Source organism: Chionomys nivalis, chromosome 25 (assembly GCF_950005125.1).
Source record: "Chionomys nivalis chromosome 25, mChiNiv1.1, whole genome shotgun sequence".
NCBI classification, from domain to species: Eukaryota; Metazoa; Chordata; class Mammalia; order Rodentia; family Cricetidae; genus Chionomys; species Chionomys nivalis.
Window position 1 is genome coordinate 1,610,293 of NC_080110.1, and position 24,640 is coordinate 1,634,932.

Genomic DNA, 24,640 nt, shown 5'->3' on the forward strand with positions numbered 1-24,640 from the left:
GGAGTAATGACCCCTTTGACCTAGCTGTCTTTCCACAAAGCCTGTCTCCCGGTCAAGGTTACCACCTGGCAGCCACAGATCTACTTAAGGTGTCCACACCCTCCCACCCCCATGTCGGCTGTCAGATTGCTTGCACTGCCTTGTAAGAAGTGGTTCGTGTGTCTGCTTCCAAGTTCTCCTTTGGCCCACGGCACAGAAAGTGTGCTGGGAATCACGGCCAAGGCTGGGACGTTTGCTGAGGATGGCGTTTGCCAAGGATGCTTGAGCCGCGAGTTCCAAGCCATGAGAACGGAAGCATAGGCAGGACTTGAACGCAGTCCCTGTGACCCCCTTCTGCGGTGGGAGAAATGCTCTCACTAGGGGGAATCTCAAGACCTGAGGACCAGAGGTTTCTTATGGTCTGTGCTAGAGAGGGTTCCTTTGCCATAAGAAATGCCTGCAGGTTAGGGGGACAGACCAGCTGGTTAAGAGTTTGCCAGAACCCACTTGAAGTCAGGAGCAGCAGTGAAGTGAGAGGCAGAGACAGGCAGCTCCCTGGAACGCATTGGCCAGCCAGGCTGGCCTAATTAGCAAGTTCCAGGCCAGCAAGAGACCCTGTCTCAAAACAAGACACGTTACATCTGAAGAACTATTCAGCAGGAGCCTCCAGCTCGCTCTTGGCCCGTTTCTGTCTCTCTCCAAACCTCGCTCTCTCTCAGAGAATCTCCCAAAGGAAGAGCCCCCAACAAGCCCGGTTCCACATTCTTGGTGATGGCAGGTGGCTCCCCTGTTGGCAGTGTACCAATCCCCGTCTAAGGTGTTATATTGGGCACAAACCCAGCTTGTGGAGAATATGTCATCACCCCTTGACTCCAGGGTACATATTTGCCCTTCTTAGTTCCGTCATACGAGTTTTCTCCTGGCTCCTCCCCCACCTCCATCTCTGGAAGAGTCACCTGGGAGTGACTTTGCTCAGAATAAACCTGGTTTTTTACCTTTTAATTTGGGTTGATCTGGGTTACTGCATTGGTGGAGAAACCTATTATTGGGGTACAGAAAACTTATTAGGAACAGAACAACACTTGAGATTTGAGGTTCTTCATAAGTCTTTATACGCATAATCACATAAGTATCTACATCTACAACAAACAGAGAGAGAGAGAGAGAGAGAGAGAGAGATTGATTTCCCCCAGGTGCTTAACTTGCAAAGAGAAAATTAAAAAAATATATTTGTGTTTGTATATGTAATGTATACATATACATAATGTAATGTATGTGTGTGGTGTGCTCACAAGTGTATGCACAGGTATGCATATCCACACATGTGTGCAGAGGCCAGTGGAGGATGTCCAGTGTCCAGCTTTGCCGTTTTTCACCTTATTCTTTTTGTTTGTTTGTTTTGGGTTTTTTGTTTGTTTGCTTTTCAAGACAAAGTTTCTCTGTAGCTTTGGAGCCTATCATGGAACTAGCTCAGTAGACCAAGTTGGCCTCGAACTCACAAACATCTGCCTGTCTCTGCCTCCTGAGTGCTGGGATTAAAGGCATGCATCACCACTGCCAGGTTTGTTCTTTTGACACAGGGTCTCTCGCTGAACCTGGAGCTGGACTGGTAGCCGGCAAGCTCCGGTGATCCTCCTGTCTCTACCCTTGACAATGTTGCAATTATAGGCACAGCCAGACCTAGCCCTGGCTCTTTACATCAGTGCTAAGCCAGCCCACACTTCCTGAGGTTCCAGTTCATGACCAGTGACCCTTTTGCTTGTGAACCCATTGTGATGGGGCTCATCTTGCAAGAGCAGGTGGTGAGGCAAAAATGCCCACTTCATGGCCAGGAGCAAAGGGAGGAAGAAGGCCTAGGGTCCCACTGTCTTCTACATTCCAAGGCTGTTCATATAACCCAAACCACCCCCTAGGCCCTCCCCCTTCTTCTTCTTCCTTTTCTTCTTTTCATTCTTTCTGGCATGGCTATTCTTGGTTGTCAACTTGGATGTATGTGGAATTAACTAAAACCCAAAAATGGAAGGCATATGTGTGAGGGATTTCTGCTTAATTTGAGGTGGGAAGATCTAGTTTAATCCGGATCAAATCTGGGCCACACCTCCCACTAGAAGCCTGTGTGAGCTTGTGGAAGAAGGACCCCTTTGTTCTTTCCCTCCTTACTCTGCTCTTGCTAGCAAATCCACTCCTTCACCGGCATTTGGTGCCTACTTCTTTGGGATTCTGGCATCTACAGAAGACCAGCAGAGACATCCAGCATGCTGGACCGAGAAACTACTGGATTATCTTTCTAATAATCTAATCTAATGTGTAAGTCATTCTAATAAATCCCATATATATTAATAAGTTCTGTTACTGTAGAGAATCCTAACCAATATACTTTTCTGTTATTGTTGTTTTTCTAGACAGGGTCTCTGTGTAGTCCTGTAGGTCTTAGAGTCACTCTGAAGATCAGGCTGGCCTCATACTCAGTGATCTGCCTGCCCCGTCCTCCTGAGTTGTGAACTGCCTGACGTGGGAGCTGGGAACCTAACTCAAGTTCTCTAGAAGAGCAACATGGACTGCTGGGGAATATTATTTTCAGGTGTGTGACTTTTGTTTATGCTGCATTTGATTAACTGTGAAGCTGTGATTCTTTGCCTGTCTAAAACACCTGAGGGGCCTGAAAAACAGTTGAATAGCCAATAGCAGGGCAGGAGCAAGGATAGGCGGGGCTGGCAGGCAGAGAGTATAAGTAGAAGGAGAAATCTGGAAGGAGAGAAAAGGAGGAGCAATGAGAGAACAAGGAGAGGACCAGCCACCCAGCCACCCAGCTACACAGCAAGCCGCAGAGAAAGAAGCAAAGAAATAGAGAAAGATAAAAGCCTAGAGGTAAAAGATGGTTGGGATAATTTAAGAAAAACTGGCAAGAATCAAGCCAAGCTAAGGCCGGGCATTCATAACTAAGAATAAGCTTCCCTGTGTGATATATTTGGGGGCTGGTTAGTGGGCCCCTTGAAAAACCAAAAGGACTTAACATTTCACAACACTTATATGCTAAGCACCTTTCCAGATCCTAAGCCTTACTTAAAGCTTCAAGAACTGTACCATGAGCTGGGGACCATGGCTTTTGGGCTTTCCTGGGTTCAAAATACGACAAAATCTTTTGTTCCTTTTCTGAGACAAGGTCTCCTATAGCCAAACGGGTCTCAAAGGCACAAAGTAGCTCAGGATGACCTTGAACTCCTAATCCTGCTCCTCCACCCCTCAAGTGCAGGGAGGGCAGGGATATGTCAATGCTGCCCCTTGGTATCCTCAGAGCAGCTCGAAAGCAGCTGTGTCTGTTTGCAGAGGCTAGCACAGCTGGGCTGATTGACTGAAGACATTCCCTCCTAGAAGGAGGGGTAGGGCGGGCCCTTGACCTTCCCCAGAGTGGCCAGCTGCTTTCTCCAACCATTTGTGTGCAATTCTCTAACTGCCGTATCCTCAGGAAGGATCCTGGGGGGAGGAGGGATAGGTAACGGGGCACCACATCCTTGGCTATGGTGGAAGTCATCACTTGTGCCTTAACTTCTCTATTGCTGTGAAGGGGCACTATGACCAAGGTAACTTAAAAAAGAAAGCATTTAATTGGCAACGTGTTTACTGTTTCAGAGAGCTAGCCCATAGCTCTCAAGGCAGGAGCCCTGACAGGCATAGCACTGTAGCTCCTGGGAGCTTATAGCTCATCTATAAGCAGCTTACAGAGTGGGCTGGGCTTACCAGGGGCTTTTAAAATGTCACTTCCATCCTCAGTGACACAGCTCCTCCAAAAAGGCCATACCTCCTCGTTCCTCCTAAACGGTCTACCAACTGGGAACCATAGACTCAAACGTGTGAGCCTTTGAGGGGGCCGTTCCAACCACCGTGCCGTTTGGGGTACAGATTTAACTGGGAAGCATAGACTCAAATGCGTGAGCCTTTGTGGGGGGCATTCCAACCACCGTGCCATTTTGGGTACAGATTTAACTGGGAAGCATAGACTCAAACGCATGAGCCTTTTGGGGGGAAGCATTCCAACCATGGTACCATTTTGGGTACAGATTTACCAGCATGCTTTAGGGTCCAGCCTAGTGTTCATAGGCTCCGCGGAGCAGGCCTGTAAAGGTCCCAGACCAGTCCAGCCATGCCCTGCATTGCAAGCTCCTGCCACAGGGGACCAAGCCCTCCAGTTACCATGCCTCGCATGGTGGCTACCCTCTAAATTGTGATCAAAAAGAAACCTTACATTGCTTCTGCACACACGTTGCAGGGACAAGAAAAATAGCTAATACAAACTCTATAAAGGGTCCATGGTCGGGGCTTTTTGTTATACCCACAGGGAGAAAACTGCCGTAAACACCAGTTTGCAAGGAAGTCATTGTTCGCCTGTCTGTCTTCCAGCCGATTGTTTCCCCAGCAGGCTGATTGTTAGCTCCACAGACACACATACTGTGCCTGTCTTGTTTAGCCCTCGATATCACTGGCTGCGCATGAGATAGCTCGAAGTGTATTTGCCCAATAATGGTGGAGGGGGGCAAACACTGGGGATGATGAGATCAGTGTACGAGAGACGTTGGGAAATGTGTTGTTGTTGAAATACCTTGGTGATCTGTAAGGGAAATGTGTTGTTGAAATACCTTGGTGATCTGTAAGGGAAATGTGTTGATGAAATACCTTGGCGATCTGTAAGGGAAATGTGTTGATGAAACACCTTGGTGATCTGTAAGGGAAATGTGTTGTTGAAATACCTTGGTGATCTGTAAGGGAAATGTGTTGTTGAAATACCTTGGCGATCTGTAAGGGAAATGTGTTGATGAAACACCTTGGCGATCTGTAAGGGAAATGTGTTGATGAAACACCTTGGTGATCTGTAAGGGAAATGTGTTGTTGAAATACCTTGGTGATCTGTAAGGGAAATGTGTTGTTGAAACACCTTGGCGATCTGTAAGGGAAATGTGTTGTTGAAACACCTTGGCGATCTGTAAGGGAAATGTGTTGTTGAAATACCTTGGTGATCTGTAAGCAATTGCTGCTGCGGGGGACAGCCCAGGAGTCCACTTGAGGCCGGTGTTGCTTGATCCTAGAGAGCTAGTGGGTCTGGGAATCATGCTTGAGTTTGAATTCTACCACTTTCAGTGATGATGTCTTTCTTTAGGTACTTGGTTTCTCATCTGTATAATGGAGTCAATAATAATGCCATTTCATAGAGACAGAGTTTAGGAAACACACACACATGTGTGTGTGTTTCTCTAATATATCCAATACTAACGCATACACCAAACAACATAGCTTTTATTGATGGAATGAAAGAATTAATGAGTTAAATGTTGTGCCAAGGAATATAGGAAAGCTGCTATGGAATAAAATGACTCAATTTTTTAAACAAATATTTTTATTTATTTTATTTTTCCATTCAAAAATTTACATTTCCCTCCTCCCAATTCCCTCCTGCTCCCGACTCATTTTTTTTTTTAAGATGGAATAATTTTTTAAAGACAAATATAGGTAGTCACGGGAATTTACTCTCCTAAACGGTTCCTTAACTGGACAGTACAGGCTGCTTCTTGGAAAGTAGTTTGGCAGGACGCAAGCAAGAAAACCTTGCGTGAGCTGACTCCTCATTACCGAGAAATCCACTTTTAGGAATCTACACAACCAACCAGGGATGCATGGGTTTGTTTACAAAGCTCTTCCTAGATGCCCTTGCAGTTAGGCCCAAATAACAAGACCCTGAGGCAGCAAACTTGTTACCCAGCAGTGGGGGAACGCCCTTGTCGGACAGCTTCGGAAAGTAAGCGAACAGCGCAGGGTACGACTAACGACGCCCAACACATGAAAACTGTCCAGTCAGACGCAATTGTAGATGGGGCAGGTGTGACGAGACGGCACCTAGAAACAGCAAGCCGCTGTCCCCGGTGAACGTGGGGGCAGTAGTCACGGTCTTACTGATGTCCTCGCCCGCAGCCTGGCTTCCGGCTGGCATTCTGTCACCTTGGCCTCGGAGGCTGCGCCTCTGCCTCCGCTACTCCAGTCCGCTGCAGCTGAGGCTCATAGTCTTGGCAGCCTCAGCCTGGTTCTCCCTGCTGAGGGAGGATCGTGAGAGGGTTCGCCTGCACTGTAGGACAGAGAATGTTAGCTGGCACCCTGGCTTGGGCACAAAAAGTGACTTTGGGCTTCACAGTGGTTCCCTCGTCACTGAAATAAGGGAAATGGGGAAATAATCCCCAAGGAGCCTTAGAGTTCCAGGACTCTGGCTCCTCCCATTCAGCATGTATCTGCTGAAGGAAGCCCGTGTGCTAGGCTTCACTGCAGACGTGTGTGTGTGCGCGTGTGCGAGTGTATGCGGTTCATAGCATGTGTACATTAGAGGACCATTTGGAGGAGTTAGTCCTCAGCTTTCACTGATTTTTCTAATTATGTGGCAACTGGTTATTTTATAAGTTATGATCTCAGTCACCCCAGGTTTAAATGGGGTCTTCAGAGCAATTTCGGAGTGTTATTATATTCCAGATTTGTCATCATCTATGAAAACCCTCACGCCTCGATTTTCTCACACCCCTCAGCCATGCTTTCTCTGAGACCTACAGGGGAAGCAGGACCAGCTGCATCCCCTTCACCTGGACATACGGGATCAGGCCTCCCAGCCCCTGAGTCTAGATCCTTATATAACCACATCTGGTGTGGGAGGTCCTTCTGTCTATATGTTGTTTTATGGTTAATACATAAAGAAACTGCCTTGGCCTGTTGATAGGGCAGAACTTAGGTGGTGGTGGGGGAAACTGGACTGAGTGCTGGGAGAAGGAAGGTGGAGAGGGGACGTCATGGATCCATCGCCGGAGACAGACGTGCTGAAAATTTGCTGGTAGGCCGTGGCCTCGTGGTGATACACAGATGAATAGAAATGGGGTAAATTAAGATGTAAGAGTTAGCCAATAAGAAGCTAGACCTAATGGTCCAAGCAGTGATTTGATAATACAGTTTCTGCGTGGCTATTTCGGTTCTGGGTGGCCAGGATGAACAAGAAGCTCCTTGCTACATACATCCCCCAGGGATTTGGATGTCCTGCAAAAGCTAAGATGTCCCAAACAGTCGTGCATTTTTCTCCTGGTTTGCTGTAGACCGAGTGTGAAGCTATTTGTGCTAATGACACCCTTCTTTCTATGTGTTGGAATTCTGCTAAATACTTTATATACATGGTTTCATGTCTTCTTTCTTATCCATTCATTGGTCAAGGGGCATTTAGATTGTTTCCAGGTTCTGGCTATGACAAACAATGTTGCTATGAACATAGTTGAGCACATGTCCTTGTGGCACAATTGAGCATCCTTTGGGTATAGACCCAAAAGTGGTATTACTGGGTCTTGAGGAAGGTTGTTTTCTAATTTTCTGAGAAATTGCCACACTGACATCCAAAGGGGTTGTACCAGCTTTCATTCCCACCAGCAATGCAGAAGTGCTCCCTTTTCCCCACAATCTCTCCAGCATAAGTTTTCATCAGTGTTTTTGATCTTGGTCATTCTTACAGGTGTAAGATGGAATCTCAGAGTTGTTTTGATTCGCATTTCTCTGATGGCTAAATATGTTGAACATTTCCTTAAGTGTCTTTCAGCCATTTTAGATGTTGAGAGTTCTCTGTTTAGGTCTGTACTCCTTTTTAAAATTGGATTATGTTTCTTTTGATGACCAATTTCTTAAGTTCTTTGTATATTTTGGAGATCAGACCTCTGTCTGATGTGGGGTTTGTAAAGATCTTTTCCCATTCTGTAGGCTGTCGTTTTGTTGACCATGTCCTTTGCTTTACAGAAGATTTTCAGTTTCAGGAGGTCCCATTTATTGTTTCTATCAGTGTCTGTGCTGCTGGGGTTATATTTAGGAAGTGGTTTCCTGTACCAATGCGTTCAAATGTACTTCTCACTTTCTCTTCTATGAGGTTCAGTGTGGCTGGCTTTATGTTGAGGTCTTTGATACATTTGGACTTGAGTTTTGTGCATGGTGATAGATATGGGTCTATTTTCATTCTCTATATGTTTATATCCAGTTAGGCCAGCACCATTTGTTGAATTTCCTTTTTTCCATTTGATATTTTTTGCTTGTCAAAAATCAGGTGTTCAAAGGTGTATGGATTGATATCCATGTCTTTGATTTGGTTCCATTGGTCCTCCTGTCTGTTCTTATGTCAATACCAGGCTGTTTTCAGTACTGTAGCTCTGTAGTTGAGTTTGAAGTCAGGGATTGTGATACCTTTATTGTACAGGATTGTTCTGTCTATCCTAGGGTTTTTGCTTTTCCATATGAAGTTGAATACCATTCTTTCGAGGTCTGTGAAGAATTTTGCTGGGATTTTGATGGGCATTGCCTTGAATCTGTAGACTGTTTTTGGTAAGATTGCCATTTTTATTATGTTAATTCTGCCTACCCAAGAGCATGGGAGATCTTTCCACTTCTGGTGTCTTCTTTGATTTCTTCAAAGATTTAAAGTTCCTGTCATACAGGTGTTCCATTGTTTGGTTAGAGTTACTCTGAGATATTTTATGTTATTAGTGGCTATTGTGAAATGTGATGTTTCTCTGATTTCTTTCTCAGGCGATTTTTCATCTGTATAAAGGAGGGCTACTGATTTTTTTGAATTAATCTAGTATCCTGTTACATTACTGAAGGTGTTTATAAGTTGTAGAAGTTCCTTGGTGTTGAATTTTTGGGGTTGTTTATGTATATCAGCAAATAGTGAGAGTGTGACTTTTTCTTTTCTGATTTGTGTCCCCTTGATCTCCTTTTGGTGTCTTATTGCTCTAGCTAGGACCTCAAGAACTGTATTGAATAGATATGGAGAGAGTGACAGCCTTGTCTTGTTCCTGATCGCAGCGGGATTGCTGTGAGTTTCTCTCCATTTAGTCTGATGTTGGCTGTTGGCTTGATATATATTTCCTTTATATGTTTAGGTGTGTTCCTTGTATCCATGCTCTCTAAGACCTTTATCATGAAGGGATGTTGTATTTTGTCAAAGGCTTTTTCAGCATCTAATGAGATAATCATGTGGTCTTTTCTTTTTTTTTCAGTTTGTTTATATTGACACATTATGTTAACCATGCAGTCAGATATCACGATCGTCTAGACGTCTTGAGTGACTGTTCTTAGTTTCGGGTTTTGCTATCTAGATGTGTGTGCCATGTAGAGCGACTCCCTCTTACTGTGAGCTTGGCTTGACGTTCACTCTGGAGACCACAGCTCAAGTGTTCCCTTCAACATCACATATCTGCTCAAACCTTGGAGTTTCAGTTAGGGTAAAATTAGGAGTCTCTTAATCCTTGTTTTGTTCTTCCTATGGCCCATTGCTCTGTTCACCAGTCACAAAGCAGGTCACCTGGATGGGAGTCCTTAGTTGGGGATGCAAGGATCTCACCTGGCCTCTCAGGTGGAGATTCAAATGAGGTAGGGGAAGGGAAGGCTTTTGTGAACTGTCACTGACTGCAGGCATGCCCAGGCCGCCATTGCTCACAGACATGCTCACCTCACACAGCTAGTGACGCTCAGAGCTGGAGTATTTTTCATCACAGGGTGATTCCAGTCTTTCCACTGGAGTCACATTATGCTTTTCTGCTCTCGCCGCAAACGCAAAGCTCAAGCCGGCCCTGAAGTAGGACTCAATTCATTTCCCAGGGGATCCTCCGGGCTGACCTACCACTGGCCCACCCGCGCCTGCCTGCACCCGCACCCGCCTGCCAAGCATCCCTGCCTCCAAGTTTGGCTAGGCTCCCTGAGCAGGCAGGGTTGAGCCTGAAGCTGCAGCAGCACATTGGCACGCTGGCAGGGATGGGCTTTTGTTGTCCCTCTGGGCTGCACCCCCCTTGCTGTGGCCAGTTTCACTCATTTCTCCTGGGAGCCGCCTCACCACAGAGAAAAAAGCCTTTGGAACCCTTCTCTTTTCAGCCCGTCTTTATTGAATTTCACCTCCATGTTTTCTTCTTCTCAAATAGGAGCGTCATTTATCTTGGACTTTAAGTTGCGGAGGTCTTTAAAAGCTTTCCTTTTTTCCCCCAGCTGCATTTGTTGACACACAGTCAATCTGTTTCTTCCCTCCTACTCCCCTTTCCTCCCACGAAGCCCCCCAAGCAGGCCATAAAGTGTCTACAGCTGTGCCTTTATTACCCTTCCCTTTCTGTGGCTGTAAGGGGGACGAGCTGAAATACAGCTCAGCCATTACGGCTGACAAAAAGGGACAATTTTAAAACATTTTTGCTTTTCATCAGGAAAGCTGACGGCACAAAAGAAAGTGCATCATTTTATTGTAAATGCTTTTTAAATATGGGTCACTTGGCCATAATCAGTTCCAAAGGACAGAGAAGTTCAAAGCCCCAAAGCGGCCCCAAAGATATTGAGAGTTTTTTCCCCACTCGGCCTTTGCCTTTTAAATTATGCTAATTGACACCAAGGAAAAGGGGGTGGGGGTGGGAATCGCCAATCAGCCCACGCACTCTGCCTGCAGCTCCCTTTCTTACACAGAAACTCCCTCCCTTTCTTACACAGAAAAGCACGAACGTGCACCCGCCAGGCCAGGAATGGTGACTGCAAATGGTTAGAGCCATTTTTCTTTTTGTTTCATTCCAGGGAGTACTAAGAGTAGGGAAGGCGCTTCTGGTCTGGTTTTTCAGGATGGGGTGACTTGCCCAGCCCTAGTGGGGGGGAAACTCTTGTTATCTTCCTTGCAGAATACCAGGGAGAATGTGCTAAGGGCCCCTTGGTTTGGGATTATGGGCTGATTTCCCAGGGGTACACGGAGGTGTAAGGGTGGGCAGTACTGCCCAGGGGAAGGGTGAGAGGTTCTCCTGTTAATGTATTTATAGAGTGGTTCTCAGGGTTATAACAGAGTGGAAGCAGCGGAAGGGAGAGACACCGACGTAGAACGTGAAAGGTGTCGCCAGCTACCCCTCCCCGTTACAGTCCAGACCCTCATGCTGAAGTCTGACTCTTCCTGCTTGAGGCTGTCTCTGGAGAAGGGATACAGATCATAAGAAAGATCCTCCTAGTCGCTGGAGTGGGGTCAGGGTTACCAGTCCCTGTGAACCAGTTGCCCACACGGCCCCACAAGGACCTTGATGGTTCAGGCCAAAGAGCTGGACTCAAGCCTTGGTCAGTGCTGTTTGCCAATCCTGAGACACTGTGGAATGAGGTGCCGGGGAAGAGCTCCCACCACCCGGCACCCATATGGGATGCGTCTCCGACAATGCTTGACAAGGCTGAGACGGCACCGGCAGAGCCCCAGGATGGCTGGATCCCTTTGGAAAGGAAATGGCACTGAGGGTCCTGAAAAAGCCCGCCTACACTGAAAGGTACAAAGAGCCCTATTGGGTGAGACCGAGTGTCATAAACCCAGCCCCGCCCCCCGAGGGCAGAGAGTCTGGTTCAGGATTCTCTCCTCTGTGCTAACCACTAAACTCACGGCTAACCAGGTCAGACTTTGCCTTCTCAGCCTCCATATCCCACCAGCAGATGAAGAATAAGAACAGCAGCTAAGCCCTAGCTTGTGGTGAAGACTGATTAGATATACAAAGATCCGTCACAGGCCTTGCCAGAGTGAATACTGTAGTCCAGTATTAGTCCTAAGAACGTGAGGTGAGACGCGTGCGCACGTGATCTCTCTCTGTCTCTCTCTGTCTCTGTCTCTGTCTCTCTCTCTCTCTCTCTCACACACACACACACACACACACACGCGCGCACACCCCTCTGCATGCACATGTGTACTGACTGTTACCGTATAGAGTCTACTTTCCACACAGTGTCTGTTTAGCCCCGGTGTCATTTCTCTCCTCAGAGGACCCAAGTGTCCTTTCAGATAGTGTCCCCGCCATGCGCCATGCTCGCTGCTCTCTGACCACCATTTTTCCTTGCTTGCTCTTTGGCCCTACCTTACTTTTGGGTATCGCTTCCTTGATCTTTCCTTTCTGGGTAAAGCTGAAGCCCGCAGTCAGAATTAGTCACTAATCCGTAGAGGAGGAAAGGCTCCTCATCTTTTCGGTCTTGGCCTCTTTTTTCATGTGAGAATTTCCTCAAGATCCAGTGACCTTTGGCTATCTTTTCAAACTGAAGAGACATGGAACATCGACTTGGGGGCACCACAGGGCTCACTGCTTCTCCTCCAAAGTTGGCCTAATCTGCTGTGCGGCTCTGGCCTCACCTTCTGGCACGGTAGGGTCACTTTCCCTTTTAGTTCTGTTCTAGGAAGTATTAACACTGGGAGGTGCAGCACAAATAATAAAAACCCAGAGACAGATACTACAGTTCCCTGGTCAGACCAGGACTGCGACAGGGCCCATGCACCTGCTGTGCCTTCAGTGTTCTTGTGGCTTCTCTCAGGTCTCAGCCCCAGCAGCACTCTGTTGGAAGCATTCTCTCAAGACCACAGAATCTCTACATCTGATGGTGTTGCCGCCTTTGCATGCACCGGTGCAGGGACGGCAGCAGATGCTTAGCTCTCTTCCGCTCACAGATACGCTGTATCCATGAACTATCTCTCTGCAGAAGGCTAGGCCTTTACCACTGCTTTCATGTCCTCTGCAGCAGGCAGTGGTGCCTGTTTGATGCATGAGCGGGTGGTGACAGCACCAAGAGCCATCTTCCCGTTTAAGGAAGGATTCCTGTATTGTTGCTTCAGGTCTCTTTGGGCCAGTTCTTCCAGAAGAAAAATGCTGTGTGCCAGGGTTCTCAGAGTTGCCTGGACAAAGACTCAGAGTGTGAGGCACCTACCTTTATTTTTTTCCACCTCAGAAGGGACTCTTCCCTGTCTTCACGGCTGGCATAAGGTCTGGAACCCTTTGGATCAACCCCTTCTTAGGGAAACTCTTGGATTACGGGGTTCTGGGGTGTCATACAGAGCAGGAATCCCATGGTTTCATGTATGCTGGGGGCTGGTAGAGAAAGGATTTGCCAACCCTCACCAGGAGTCCTTGTCAGAGCTACCTGTTAGTCCGGTCCTCAAGTCAGTCTAGGCTCTCTGCAGCTCTGCCGGTGACTGCTGCAGATGTAGGGAAGGCCCTAGTAAACAGTGCTTGCCAATTCCCATGGTGTAAACCCTCCTGCCATAGCCAACATCGCAGGGTTTTTATAAATCCCTTCATAACCTTTTGTAACCGCCCCTCCCGCAGTAGAACTGCGATCCATCCCATCTGTTTTCTTTGACCGCCTCCAGGCGCTTCAGATAAACAAATTTTGATTTTCTTTTGATATCAGTTACCAAGGACTTTAAGTCTTCAATTATGAGATCTTTTTAAAGCCTGAATTTCCCAGCTTCTCCTTTCCAAACAATTGCTACAAAGTGTGTACTCTGACAGAAAACAAATAGGCAAAAGGATACAGTGAACACAGTAAAGCTTAGAAACAGTCCTCCACTGTCCCCGATACCAGGATGTATACATGCAGTGCTTGCACACCCACGGCACAGTTTGTGTGGTATAGAAATGCTTGGGAACTGTAGTCTCTTCTTCCCTAAAGGGCGATGTATTAAAGGCTTATTCTTCAGCCTGGGCCTACTGGGAAGGAATGGAAATGTGGGGAGGTGGGGTCTATTGGGGAGGCCTCTGATCAGTGGGACCATTCCCTGTTGGTGGGATGCTGCCCTTTCTGTCCCTGCCTCCATTTGCTGGCTCTAAGATGAATTGGGTCCCAGTACACTCACTTGCCACCTTGCTGTGCCCCAAAGCAATGACATCAGCTAACCTTGAACTGAACCGGCCAAAGCACTGAGCCCATGACTACCCAGTCTCTTTTACAAGACAAATAGCTTGATCGTTTCTAAATTACAGAAGCTAATAAGTGACCTGAAATTTTTGAAGTCCTGGAAATAGTTCTTTTTTGTTATGTATGGGTATTTTTCTGGCATGTTTGTCTGTACCATGTGTGGGTTTGCTGGATTCCATGGGAATGCAGTTACAGAGGTTTGAGAGCCACCATTTCGGGGCTGGCCCTCTACAACATCCAGGGCTATTAACCATTGAGTACTCCCTCTCGTGCCCCGGAAAGAATTCCTAGTTACCAGTTACCCTCTCTGGTTCCCAACCCACTGAGTTTGAGATTTTCCATGATCTGAATTTTCTTGCCTTCAGAAGAGACCGTGTTGATTGTGGTTTTAAAGTATTTCTTGAATTCGCCCTCGTCCATGCCTCTTATGCTCCATTTCAGACCCTCCTTACCTACAGATGCTGTGACAATGGCTTTCCATCTTGTCTTTCTTTCCTCCAACCCAGTCTGCCCCATAGCGTGGGATACCTCTTGTCATGCCTACAGTCTCTCTATAGACACACTGTGTGCCTTTGTCTATGAGCTCCAGTTTGAGGCAGTTCTGGCAGGAACAGCTTCTCTCCTGTACATGTTAAGTTCATGCTGAAGTTAGAATGCCAATTACAAAGTGGAAACTGCGCCAGGCTCAGCAGCATGTCTACACTCTTCCCAGTCCTTCCTGGACCTCGCCCCTCGCTCAAGCCTCATCTCGGCTGTTACTGACTTCACCTCCATGACTTCTTCCTAGAACACGATGCATTTCTCTGTGCTGTGCTCGCCACACTCCGGCAGGTGTCACGTTGCTTTTCCTGCAAGTCACTCTCCACCCTTGAGTGTCCTCCCACCTCACAACCACAGGGGACACCTCCAAAAGAGCTGGTGCCGGGCTCCCTGCCAACCAAAGCTATCGTCTTTGCATTTCCAGGTCCTCTGGGAGGCACCCTTGCTACCCACTTTGCAAGACTTTCTGATCTTGCTGCCATGGCATGCCGCCACAGTTTCTGGACAGCCCTGCACAGCTGGATGAGCCTGTTCTTCTCCAGTTGTTGCAGCTCTAACAGGCAGAGGTGACATCTTTTTAATGGGTGGGAGATGGGTTATCGATCATAATGCTGGCTGCAGAGATCTACAGTGTTTGCCACACTTCATGTAATGGAAATGTCACAGCCATTAACATTTAAAGAATCTTTATTGGTATGGGAAAAATGCTCACAATATGTTAAAGAAAGCAGGGTACAAATCTGTAAACACAGCATGGTCCAATCTTGTAGTAAAATAAATTATATATGCATAGAAAAAATACAGGAAGGGGAATATACTAAACATTACCAGTGATGCTCTGGGGTGGGGGGCAACTCGGAGTTAATTAGTTTTACTGTTTCCCGCACTTTCCAAACATTCTACCAGGAGCACGTATGACTTTGATAGACAGGGGATGCATGTTGAACCCCAGTCCTGGGAGGCAGCGAGACTCATGTGCGATTAGTTACTTAGAAAGCTTCAGCCTGTCCTATACGAAGGAAGGGTAGCATCTGCCCTGTCTGTTACTGAGGGCCACTGGGCACCTGAAAGGGTCACAGCCATCTGGGAACTGTTCCGTCAAGCAGCTCGGATGCTTTGTTTTAGGACATGCTTCTCCATCTGTCCTTCACCTCCAAAGTCTGGTGTGGGCAGAGTGCTGGAGACTGCAATGGTCTCTGTCCCATCACCCTCCCTCGAGAGGGAATGGCCCCACACCACTGGTCTCTGACCTAGCGGTGCCCAGGTCTTCATCTAAACTCTAACTGACCAAGCTTCTGATGCCCATGCTGGCACCTCCCTGGTAGGAAAGACTGAGACTGCTTGTGCTAAAACCGTTATTGCTTAAGATGGCCTGAGAACCGCCGCGCCCATGCTGCCTCCATCTCAAAGCCTCTGGCTAAGCGGCCGGGCATACAGTGGAGAAGGTGGTGACGTGAAGCCTGCGGCTGGACTCTGGCCGGCGGCTGGGCTGGGGAGTCAAGGGGAAGCTCTCTGGAGAGGTGTTGCCTCCAGATAAAGTGAAGCTACAGAGAAGACACGGAACTGGATGCTCAGTGCTCTTTCTGTGTGTGAGGCGAAACTAATCCCCCTTCTTTCTAAGAATTAATCCTTTAGAAAAAGAAGTACCCCGTACAGAGAGAGGGAAAGGGATGCACGGGACGTCCAGGAGCACAGCTGCGGCCGTGTGCACAGGGCCAGCGAGGGGCACCCTACCAGGCACGGCCTGGTGTACTAGGCAGCTACTCACAGAAAAGCTATCCAACCAGAGATTATAAAAATACTTTCAAAATGCATTTGTAGAATGAAATAACAAAATAATTATAAATTCCCTTGCTCTGGATTTTTCCACTTAAGCTAAAATCATGAATTGCCAAATAAAATGAAAACTGCATATGCCATTGGCTAAGACATGGACACAAGTTCTTCCCAATGATGGTGGGAACCCTGTAAGGCATGTCCTCTTCCTGGTCGCTTACAAGTCTTCTGAATTTGATTGATCAGAGCGGGTCATTAGGAAATACGTCTATGGCCACAGCATCACACACAGTATTTTCTGGGTTGACTCTTGAGGTACGTAGAGTCCCGGGTTTGCTCTGCCTTGGACAGCGGGTTTCTCTCCCATCCTGACATGCACCCGACCCCATCTGCACTGTGACGAATGGGTCCAGGCCTTCCGCCCTCAGTGGGCCTCCTTTGCTTTCAGTGCGCCTACTTAAGTCTAGTAAACTCTTTCTGCTTTTGTGTGTGTGTGCTGGGGTGAGGGGAATGGGGGGGGGGCTTTTAAAGCCCAAGCAATCACACGTTAGAAATAAACGTAAATCTTAGTGATGCAATGTTCTTTAAGGGTTCTCCTCTGAGTAAATTTTAAGAAACTTACACCTCTGACAGCTCAAAGGCCTTTTGCTATTCAATTCCTGATGTGCAGCTTTGTCAGGAATAATTTAGGATAAAACCATTCTCACTGGTACTACGCACGCTTTGCCCATTAAAGAAGAGGGTATGTGATGACAAGTGAGGGAACAGACGGAAAAACACTCTCAAACATAAACCGGGCAATGGTACCCATAAAGAAACACACACACACACAGATGACTAAATTGAATCATCCCCAATGTTTTATTTAATTTAAAGTTTTAAAAGGCAGTGGTTAAGCACATAATCTATGTGTGTGCATATATGCATGTATACGTACCTACACATACATACATATATGAAAGGAAACCAACCCCTTTTCAACTTTAGCCACTGATCAACTTGGCCCACTGTCTACATGATTGCACATCTACTTCATATGACCATTTCTAAGAGTAAAAATAAACAGCCTTAATCAGTTTAATAGTAACTATTTGTGTTTCTTTTTTAAATAAATAAAGTTACCATTAAACTGATCACATATGGTAGAAAGAACACACACACAAATACACACAGAGACCCTTGTTTAAAACGTGACATACGAATGACCTTTATGTACAAATGGTGCTGTTGGCTCCCTACCCCCAGCACAGGCCATGAGAACCCCACTACTGGGTAGCCCCATCCTCTCTGTTGCCTGGAGGATGAGTGTGCACTCGGCACCCTGAGAGCTCAGAATGCGCGTGCGCTCTGGATGCGACAGTACGGATGGTGGCCCAGCCCTACGGTACGTGTAGTGTTCAGAGACATGAGGGATAAATAGGCACGTGTAGCTGCCTGGAACGAAGCCGTCATCTAACTCCTCAGGAGAGCTGTGTTCTCAAGTTTAGCGGGGTGACATACAAACTTTATAAGTCTGGGGCTCTGTGCGTATGTTTCCACGTGTATACAAAACTGAAAGGAAGTGTGGGGCTGGGTCACCGAGGAGTCCCCTGCCTCAGCCCTTGGTACTAGCTCCACAGGCGCTCATGTGCCTCGGGTTCTGGAGAGACTCAGAAGGGGCGGTTTACATGAGTGGGTGGAAGGACATGGCTGAATCTTCAGCTAGGAATCCCGGCAACAGGACTGCCAGGCTGGACCAGGCTGCTGTGCAGAGTGAAGTCCCACACTGCATCCTGATGAAATGGAATGACCGTTTCTGCTCCTAGCCCGCGACTCTGCCTAACTCCAGCTCTGTGTGGATGCCTCGATGTTGCAGAGAACACAGGACCACCTCTTAAATATGCTGGGTTCCCAAAGGAAACCAGCTAATGTGTTTCTAGCCAAAGCAAGGGCATACATGTTTTAGAGAAGAAGATTCCCCTGGAGCTACAGAGAGAAGATGCTGATAAAAGCCATATTGAGAGTGGAACAGGCGACGGTGCTCTTCAGTCCGTGTCGGAGCTGGTCTCCTCGATGACGGAATACTGGCTGAGAGCTTCCTCCAAAGGCGTTATTGTCCCATCAGGTTTTAGTCCCATTGGTTTAAGCAACTCCTCTCTGGAAAAGAGATAAAAGAAAGAGAAAAAAGTATTCACCAGCATCACACACACCCCTCCCCCACCCAGAGCCACGTCCTTTTAAAAGGAGAAGTCTCTAAAACCCAAAGTATTTTCTCTCAAGCTCTCTCTCTGTTTGTGATAGGAAGATGAAAGGGGCATGGAAAGAAAAAGAGGAGATGAAAGACTTCATTCACACAAGCCAAACCCACTAAGCCAATTAAAGTATGAAAAGTCAAGGTCCAAATGGGCTCAGGACAAGGAGCAGGTCTTTTCTGTTTTGAATAATTAACTTTTTTTTCCCTCTTGTGGATTCATTTGTTTTAGAGAAGTTGAAGCTGCCAGAGTTTCACCTGCCCAACTTAGAATTAAATGCATGTTTCATTTAATGGAATCAATTTGTCAAATTTGGTTTTGTTCCCACCATCTCTGACTCAATGAATACTTGTGGATTCATTTCAAATCAGCTGAATTTCCCCACGTTTTCTTTCCTTTTTCTCGTTTAAAACACCATTGCTTTTGTTTGTGGCAGTTTAATTATGGGATTGACAGCCATTTTTAATCTCTTCAAAGCTCCCCAACTGTCTTCACCTAATCCAATTGTATCCACTCCACAAGTTACAGCCTCATCTAAGATGGTTAATTATTGATTAAGCCAATCAAAAAGCACCAGGAAAGATTTATTTAATCTCTTCATAGGCCGTATTTATTATTGTATGGAAGTCGTGACAAATCTACCTACTGAGTTGCTAACTCCAAGCCTTCCACTCCCAACAGGCTGTGAGTGCGTTGAAGGCACGGGAGTTGCTTAAAACTTATTTTTCATGGAGACGGTACCACCATCTGAGAATATGATGCAGCCGCTGTAATGCTGGTGGGCTCTGGTGTGAAGGGAAACAGTAACACTTCCCCTCTCCTTGCTACTGTCCCTTCAGATAGCACAGTGAAGCCTGGGGAGGTGAGCTCAGCTCGGTGACTGGGTTAAAGGAACAGGAGCCTATATAATGGCTCTGGCTAGCGTCAGAGGATGACTGCTGAGGCCAGAGTCTGGGAAATGTGGCTGGCTGGGTAACTGAGGCTCCTGCATGTTCTAAGTAAGAAACAGGATCAAAACCATAAAGCTCGAAGTTGGAAGGAGCCTCACGGATCATTCAGTCCAACCTCCTTTTTGAAAGGAGGCTGAGCCACTTACCCAAGGCCGCTTAGAGGCAGAGTTGGGCATGGGACAGGTCTCCTGAAACAGAGTCCTGTGCTCTTTGCAGTAAATCCCATCTCAGCTGGTCGCCCTAACTGCACGGAAAGCAGCCGAGTTCACTGCTCAGTGGCCATGTGAAAGGTACTGCCACTTGCTGGGCAGACGAGGAAGACAGGCGGCAGCGGCTGCCCTTGACGAGTGGACAAAACAAACAGACCCAAGATGACCTGGGCCACAGATGGGGTGCGACAGTGGCTCCTGAGAAGCACGGCCGCACTACCCGAGGGACGCAGAAGTCCACACAGATGAGGAGACTGTGAGGTCCCATTGTCTTGTGTGCCTGTGTTAAGTTGCTTTTGCTGCTTTGTGCTCTTGTAAGGCTGGACAAGGCAGAAGTGAGGGGAGAGGGAAGGGTAACATGGCCAAAGGAAGGAGCTTAGCATTTGTCCTGGAGTGTCCACTGGTTCACACCCTCTGGGAGCGCTGTGCAGACTCACCAGGATGGAGGCCATTGTAATGGTGTATGGAAAATGAAAGAGATGGATTGTGGCTGAGGCTGTGGGAAGGAGAGGCCTCACGCCTCAGGTGTGGAAGGGGCTGGGGAAGGAGAGTGGTTAAATGTCTCTATGGCTCCAGGGCAGGTACTAAGGCACTCCCTACAGGAGCCAGAACAGAGGCAGATTCGGTGGAATGGTGCTATTTTTCAGGACACAAAGAGCTTGACCTGCCTTTGTGGCAAACTAGAAATGCCAGTGGAGAGCCACCAGCAATGCTCTCGGCCTGCTGTGACCTAGCCACGATTGAGAATACATGTTTTTCTAGTTCTGACTATGATGAGGAACTGTGTGATATTGAATCCTAACGACTGATGTGAAGGAAAGGGGACACCTTGTTGAGAACAGCACACTGCAGGCTAAGAAAATTCACATCTGTGAAAACAAGAGCCTGGCTCAAAAGTTCAAAAACCCAAACCCACGTCAACCAAACACGAAACTTTAGAACCAAATGACTTAGGTTTAAAGGTGCTGGTAACTGACGGCTGTGAGGGACGGTAGGGAAGGCAGAAGCAGAACCGGCAGGGGCCCGACCAAAGGCAGCGAGGAACTGCCTGGCAGACACACCACTGACTAACACAATTACATTTCCATAGGAACAGGTCCATACTGGGACCAGCTGCCAGTGTGTGAACAGCCCAGCGACTTCCTACTCTTTAGTCCAACTTTACAACTGGGAATAGCTCAGAATCTTAGTTTTATGGAGAATTTACAAGAGTTAATTTACAGAATAAAGGGCACCCATCTTTTAATTCTCACTTGTTAACTGTTCTCCAGCATTTAGGGGTGCCCTGTATCACCTTGCACACGGCTCCATGCAATGTCCGTGTCTACTGACATTTCTGTAGGAAAGACTTCAGTGCACCCTGGCCACAGTCATGCATTCATGCAAATAAATTAAGACAGCACTGTGACGCGTGGGAAGAGCGAGTCTAAGATCTGGACTCTTCCACCTTCCAGTGTGAGATCTTGGGCAAGTCTCTGAAACGGGGTCATGGTAACACAGCTCTGCCGACTTCCCAGTGAGGACATGAAGTCCCAGCATCGCAGTGGTAGCAACAACAGCACCAGGACAGATCAAAGAGTTCTGGGGCCTGGAGAGGACTCAAGGATTTACTCTGGGAAGTGAAAAGCATATACAGGTTCTAAAGCCAGACCTGGTTTTTAATTCTAGATCGACAGCTCATTACCTAAAGACCTGAAAACTCTAAACTTGGATTTCATTCTCAGTAGAATGGATCAGAAACACCTCACTAAGCAATCATGAAGGCACACACTACAGACTACACATAGAAAGTGTGCAGTGTAACGGCTGGGATAGAATCAGAACCCACAAGCTTTACTCTAGTTCCTTGTGTTTACAGGAGGCTTCCCCTTCCTGATAAAATAGTGTGAGGGGTGGTGGGGGAAGAGTACACAGAGGTAAATAACAGACGTGGTCCCTGTCCTCAAGAAGCTTCAGTCAGTGTGGAAGAGAATACACACACACATTAAACAATACCAAAGGGATCACAAAACAGCAGATCAACAAGCTAGGATGATTGACAGGCAGAGCCTTCCAGCTCACCAGCAGACTCCTGCTATGTGTGGAATGTGTTCAAGAAAATTTCTTGTCCTGTTTGGGAGCAGAAATGATCACTTACTAGCTTGTGACTGCTTTACCCATGGACCTGGATTGCTTCTCATATTCTTACGTCTAACTTTTCTGTTCTTCTCTATCCTGAGCTAGCACAGCAAACTACAAACGCCAAACACAATCTCTGCTCTAGACACTGCTCATGGCCTGGTGGATGGGGATATCTTAGTTTCCTGAGGTCTGTTTGTGCCCAGGTCAGTAAGATATGGACAGAGGACGCCACGGCAGCGCCCTCCACTGTCACCTGGCGATGCACACACAGAAAGGACACGGAAGGAAAGGGGACATGTTACTACGGCTCTCTGCAGGAGGCAGACTGGAGGCCACACCGTAACGGCAGTGAAGACACGCATCACAGAAGAAAGGCATCCCGGAAGCAGAATCAGTCAAGCAAAGGCACACAAGAGAGTTAGTCATGTGCGGGACTGGCAAGCAGGCCGGCTCGGCTGAGGAAAAGAACGGGAGCTCAGAAGTGCTGAGGCAGGAAAGAGGGGCTAGAGACCTGGGCTCCAAGGCTGAAACTGGACTGAGTACTCTCAAGAGTCACCTTCCATATTTAAGTGTATATATTAACAATAACCATTACTATCAAGTTTGAAGGCAGCAAACAATGCTGCTCTGACATACTAAAAGAAACCATTCTATGCTTTAGTCAGTTTTAATATCCTCCTGCGCTCTGGCAGAGGGCCTTACAGAGCACAGCTTCAGTTAAGCACCTGTAAGCTACATGTAGCTGGTCTTTTCACAAAAGTCATGATCATACAGGCTTCTCATAACTAAGTCATGAACAAGACACAGGTGAAGTCTGTAAGCAAATTTGTTTTCATCAAGATTTACAGAATCAGGAAAGGATTCCTAATCCCTACGAGACCCTGCAGAATGCTTTCCAAAGGTTTACTGCTCTCAACTTGAAGGCAGAGTCCACGTCTTCTCGGGCTGTGGTTTTCATGTATCTGGTCTAGGACAGAGCACACAGTAGGTGCTTGGTGAGTGTTTCCTGCAAGGATGTAGTACATGGGCCATGGCAGAAGTGGAGAACGGCAGAGGACCACATGCCAGGAAGCATTCCTGCCAGCTGTGGTAGCTTCCTTGAGTCAGCCCCAGAACAAGTGAGGCGTCCTTGCTGTCCACCACTACCTGGTACGGACTCAGAGTCCTACATCAGTCAGAGACTCTGGCCTCGTACAGTCTGCTGATCTGTCACAAGACCCTGAGCAAGTCATTTGCCTCTTGAGCTATAAAATGAGGGGGTGGACAAGATGATCCACACTATTCTATACTGATTTTAAAAATAAGTATCAGGCTACTAAATTTCAAATCGCATACAAAGCTCCTGGGGTTTTAAGATACTCAATCACCATCCTAGGCCTTTCTCCTAATCAAGATATTCTACCCCCAACGGTCAGCCCATCAGCGGGGAGGGACCACTGCTGAAGCACTGGCAGGCGCCTCTCGCAGGGTCCAGACTGCATCACGGCCCTCACTGGTCATTTTACTATAAAACATGCTAGCCGAGTGTCTAATAAAGCATCATGGTTGAAATGGTATCAGGAATACGATATTCACAAACAACAACTGCTCCACACTTACCTTCAATGCTATACACAGGCCTTAACAGTTACGACTGCCCCCGTTATCACCAAAAAGTACAGTGATGTCTACTGGATAAAGAGCCCATTCTAGGCACTGGGACAGTATCATGGCGGGCTTCTCATCTGATCAGGCATCTGGCCAGGGAAGAGATAAGCCTCCAAGAATGTTCAACTGGAACGAAACATCATTTAGAAATTTGATCTTACTAAACGATAAGGAACCATAGTCTGTAAGGGTGTGGCCAGGCAAGAGGACACAGATAAAGTACGTCCAAGGAAAGAAACCCTACTTTGGCCCCAGCCTAACCTTTGGGACTGCCAATGGAAACCAAAAAGGGGTGGAGACTTATGGGATTTAAACATATTTAAATTTTTCTGTTCTTTAAATACATTTTTCTGTATTTTAACATTTTCCTGCTGGGATGGTACTCTGTGATAGCTCTTCAGAACTGTGGAGGTGGTCAGTGTTTTAGGGCTTCAGGGTCCTATGTGCGGACCCCAGCAGTCATGGTGCAACATTGGGGCTCGGATAACAGCATGCCCAACTGCACGGTGCATGTTACAGAACAGGTCAGGTGTGTGTGTGTGAGTGACACCTTACTTGACCTGGAAGCGAGACACTACTCTTGCCCACAGCGTATGTTCTGTGTAATATAAATAAAGCATTGGGCTCAAGTGTACTTGGTGAAAGCAGGACATAGTCAAGCAGCTGGTAAAAACACATCCTTGTTCCCACTTGTAGGTCTCCCAAGAGTCCCTTCGAATTTACCTATACGAGTTTCAGCTTCCCGCTTGCCACTTAGCTTGATAACGACTCAAAAATCATTCCCTTGTTTTCAAGGGCTCTTCTTTCTTGTCTGCTCTGTGTACTACAGGGCAGTATTGACACATGGAATTAATGACAGGGTCTGTAATGAAACAACAGTCATGCAAACACCAGTCTGCTCTTTTGATAAAACAGCATGTTAGAGACCTATTCACCTCCCTCTAATTGAGTACTGCATAATAGTTCCGATCCTTTTGTCTAACATATTTTGTTCTATGGTTAGAAAAGGAGAAAAAGGGGGAAACTGCTTCCTTTAATCACCCCTGATTAATTCTCTGCTCTAATGAGGGTGCTGCTAGTTAGACAGGTTCTGTTACTTGTTTTGTTGACTTCTGTTCAATGTATAACAAAACCCAAGACAAGATAATTGGGAACCATTACTTTGACACAAGGATTCCTGTTCTTAATGTGAGGTTGGCCTGGAAAAAGAGCCCTGACATGTTAAATTAGCCATTTCATATTTAATTCCTTTTGGCCTTTGGAAGATGGGATGAAGCATTAGTATATAAATGAAGTATTTTAATTAATGTAGGATGCCTACGGGGATGGATCCTGCCAGCCCAGAGGGTGCATGGGACTGAGACCTGGGCTTCTTGCGCTGTGACAGCCCTGCTGACAGTCACAGAACGCTGTTGATGCCGTGAGGGAGGGGTGGCCTTCGCCGTGTGTGGACACTGCT

General features: G+C 47.0%; 1 protein-coding gene across 6 annotated transcripts in view; it reads right to left on the reverse strand.

Moving 5' to 3' along the window:
* Positions 1–14,922: 14,922 nt before the first annotated feature.
* Positions 14,923–24,640, reverse strand: part of Ric8b (RIC8 guanine nucleotide exchange factor B) — a 94,642-nt gene continuing 84,924 nt past the window's right edge. For 3 of the 6 annotated variants that reach the window (XM_057757651.1, XM_057757649.1, XM_057757652.1), the window contains one exon: positions 14,923–18,159. In XM_057757651.1, the coding sequence (XP_057613634.1) occupies positions 18,048–18,159 (112 nt within the window). In that variant the 3' untranslated portion in view covers positions 14,923–18,047. Of the gene's footprint in view, positions 18,160–23,133; positions 23,308–23,904; positions 24,044–24,640 lie in introns of all 6 variants that reach the window. The other 3 variants (XR_009056340.1, XR_009056341.1, XM_057757650.1) reach the window with 3 other exon arrangements.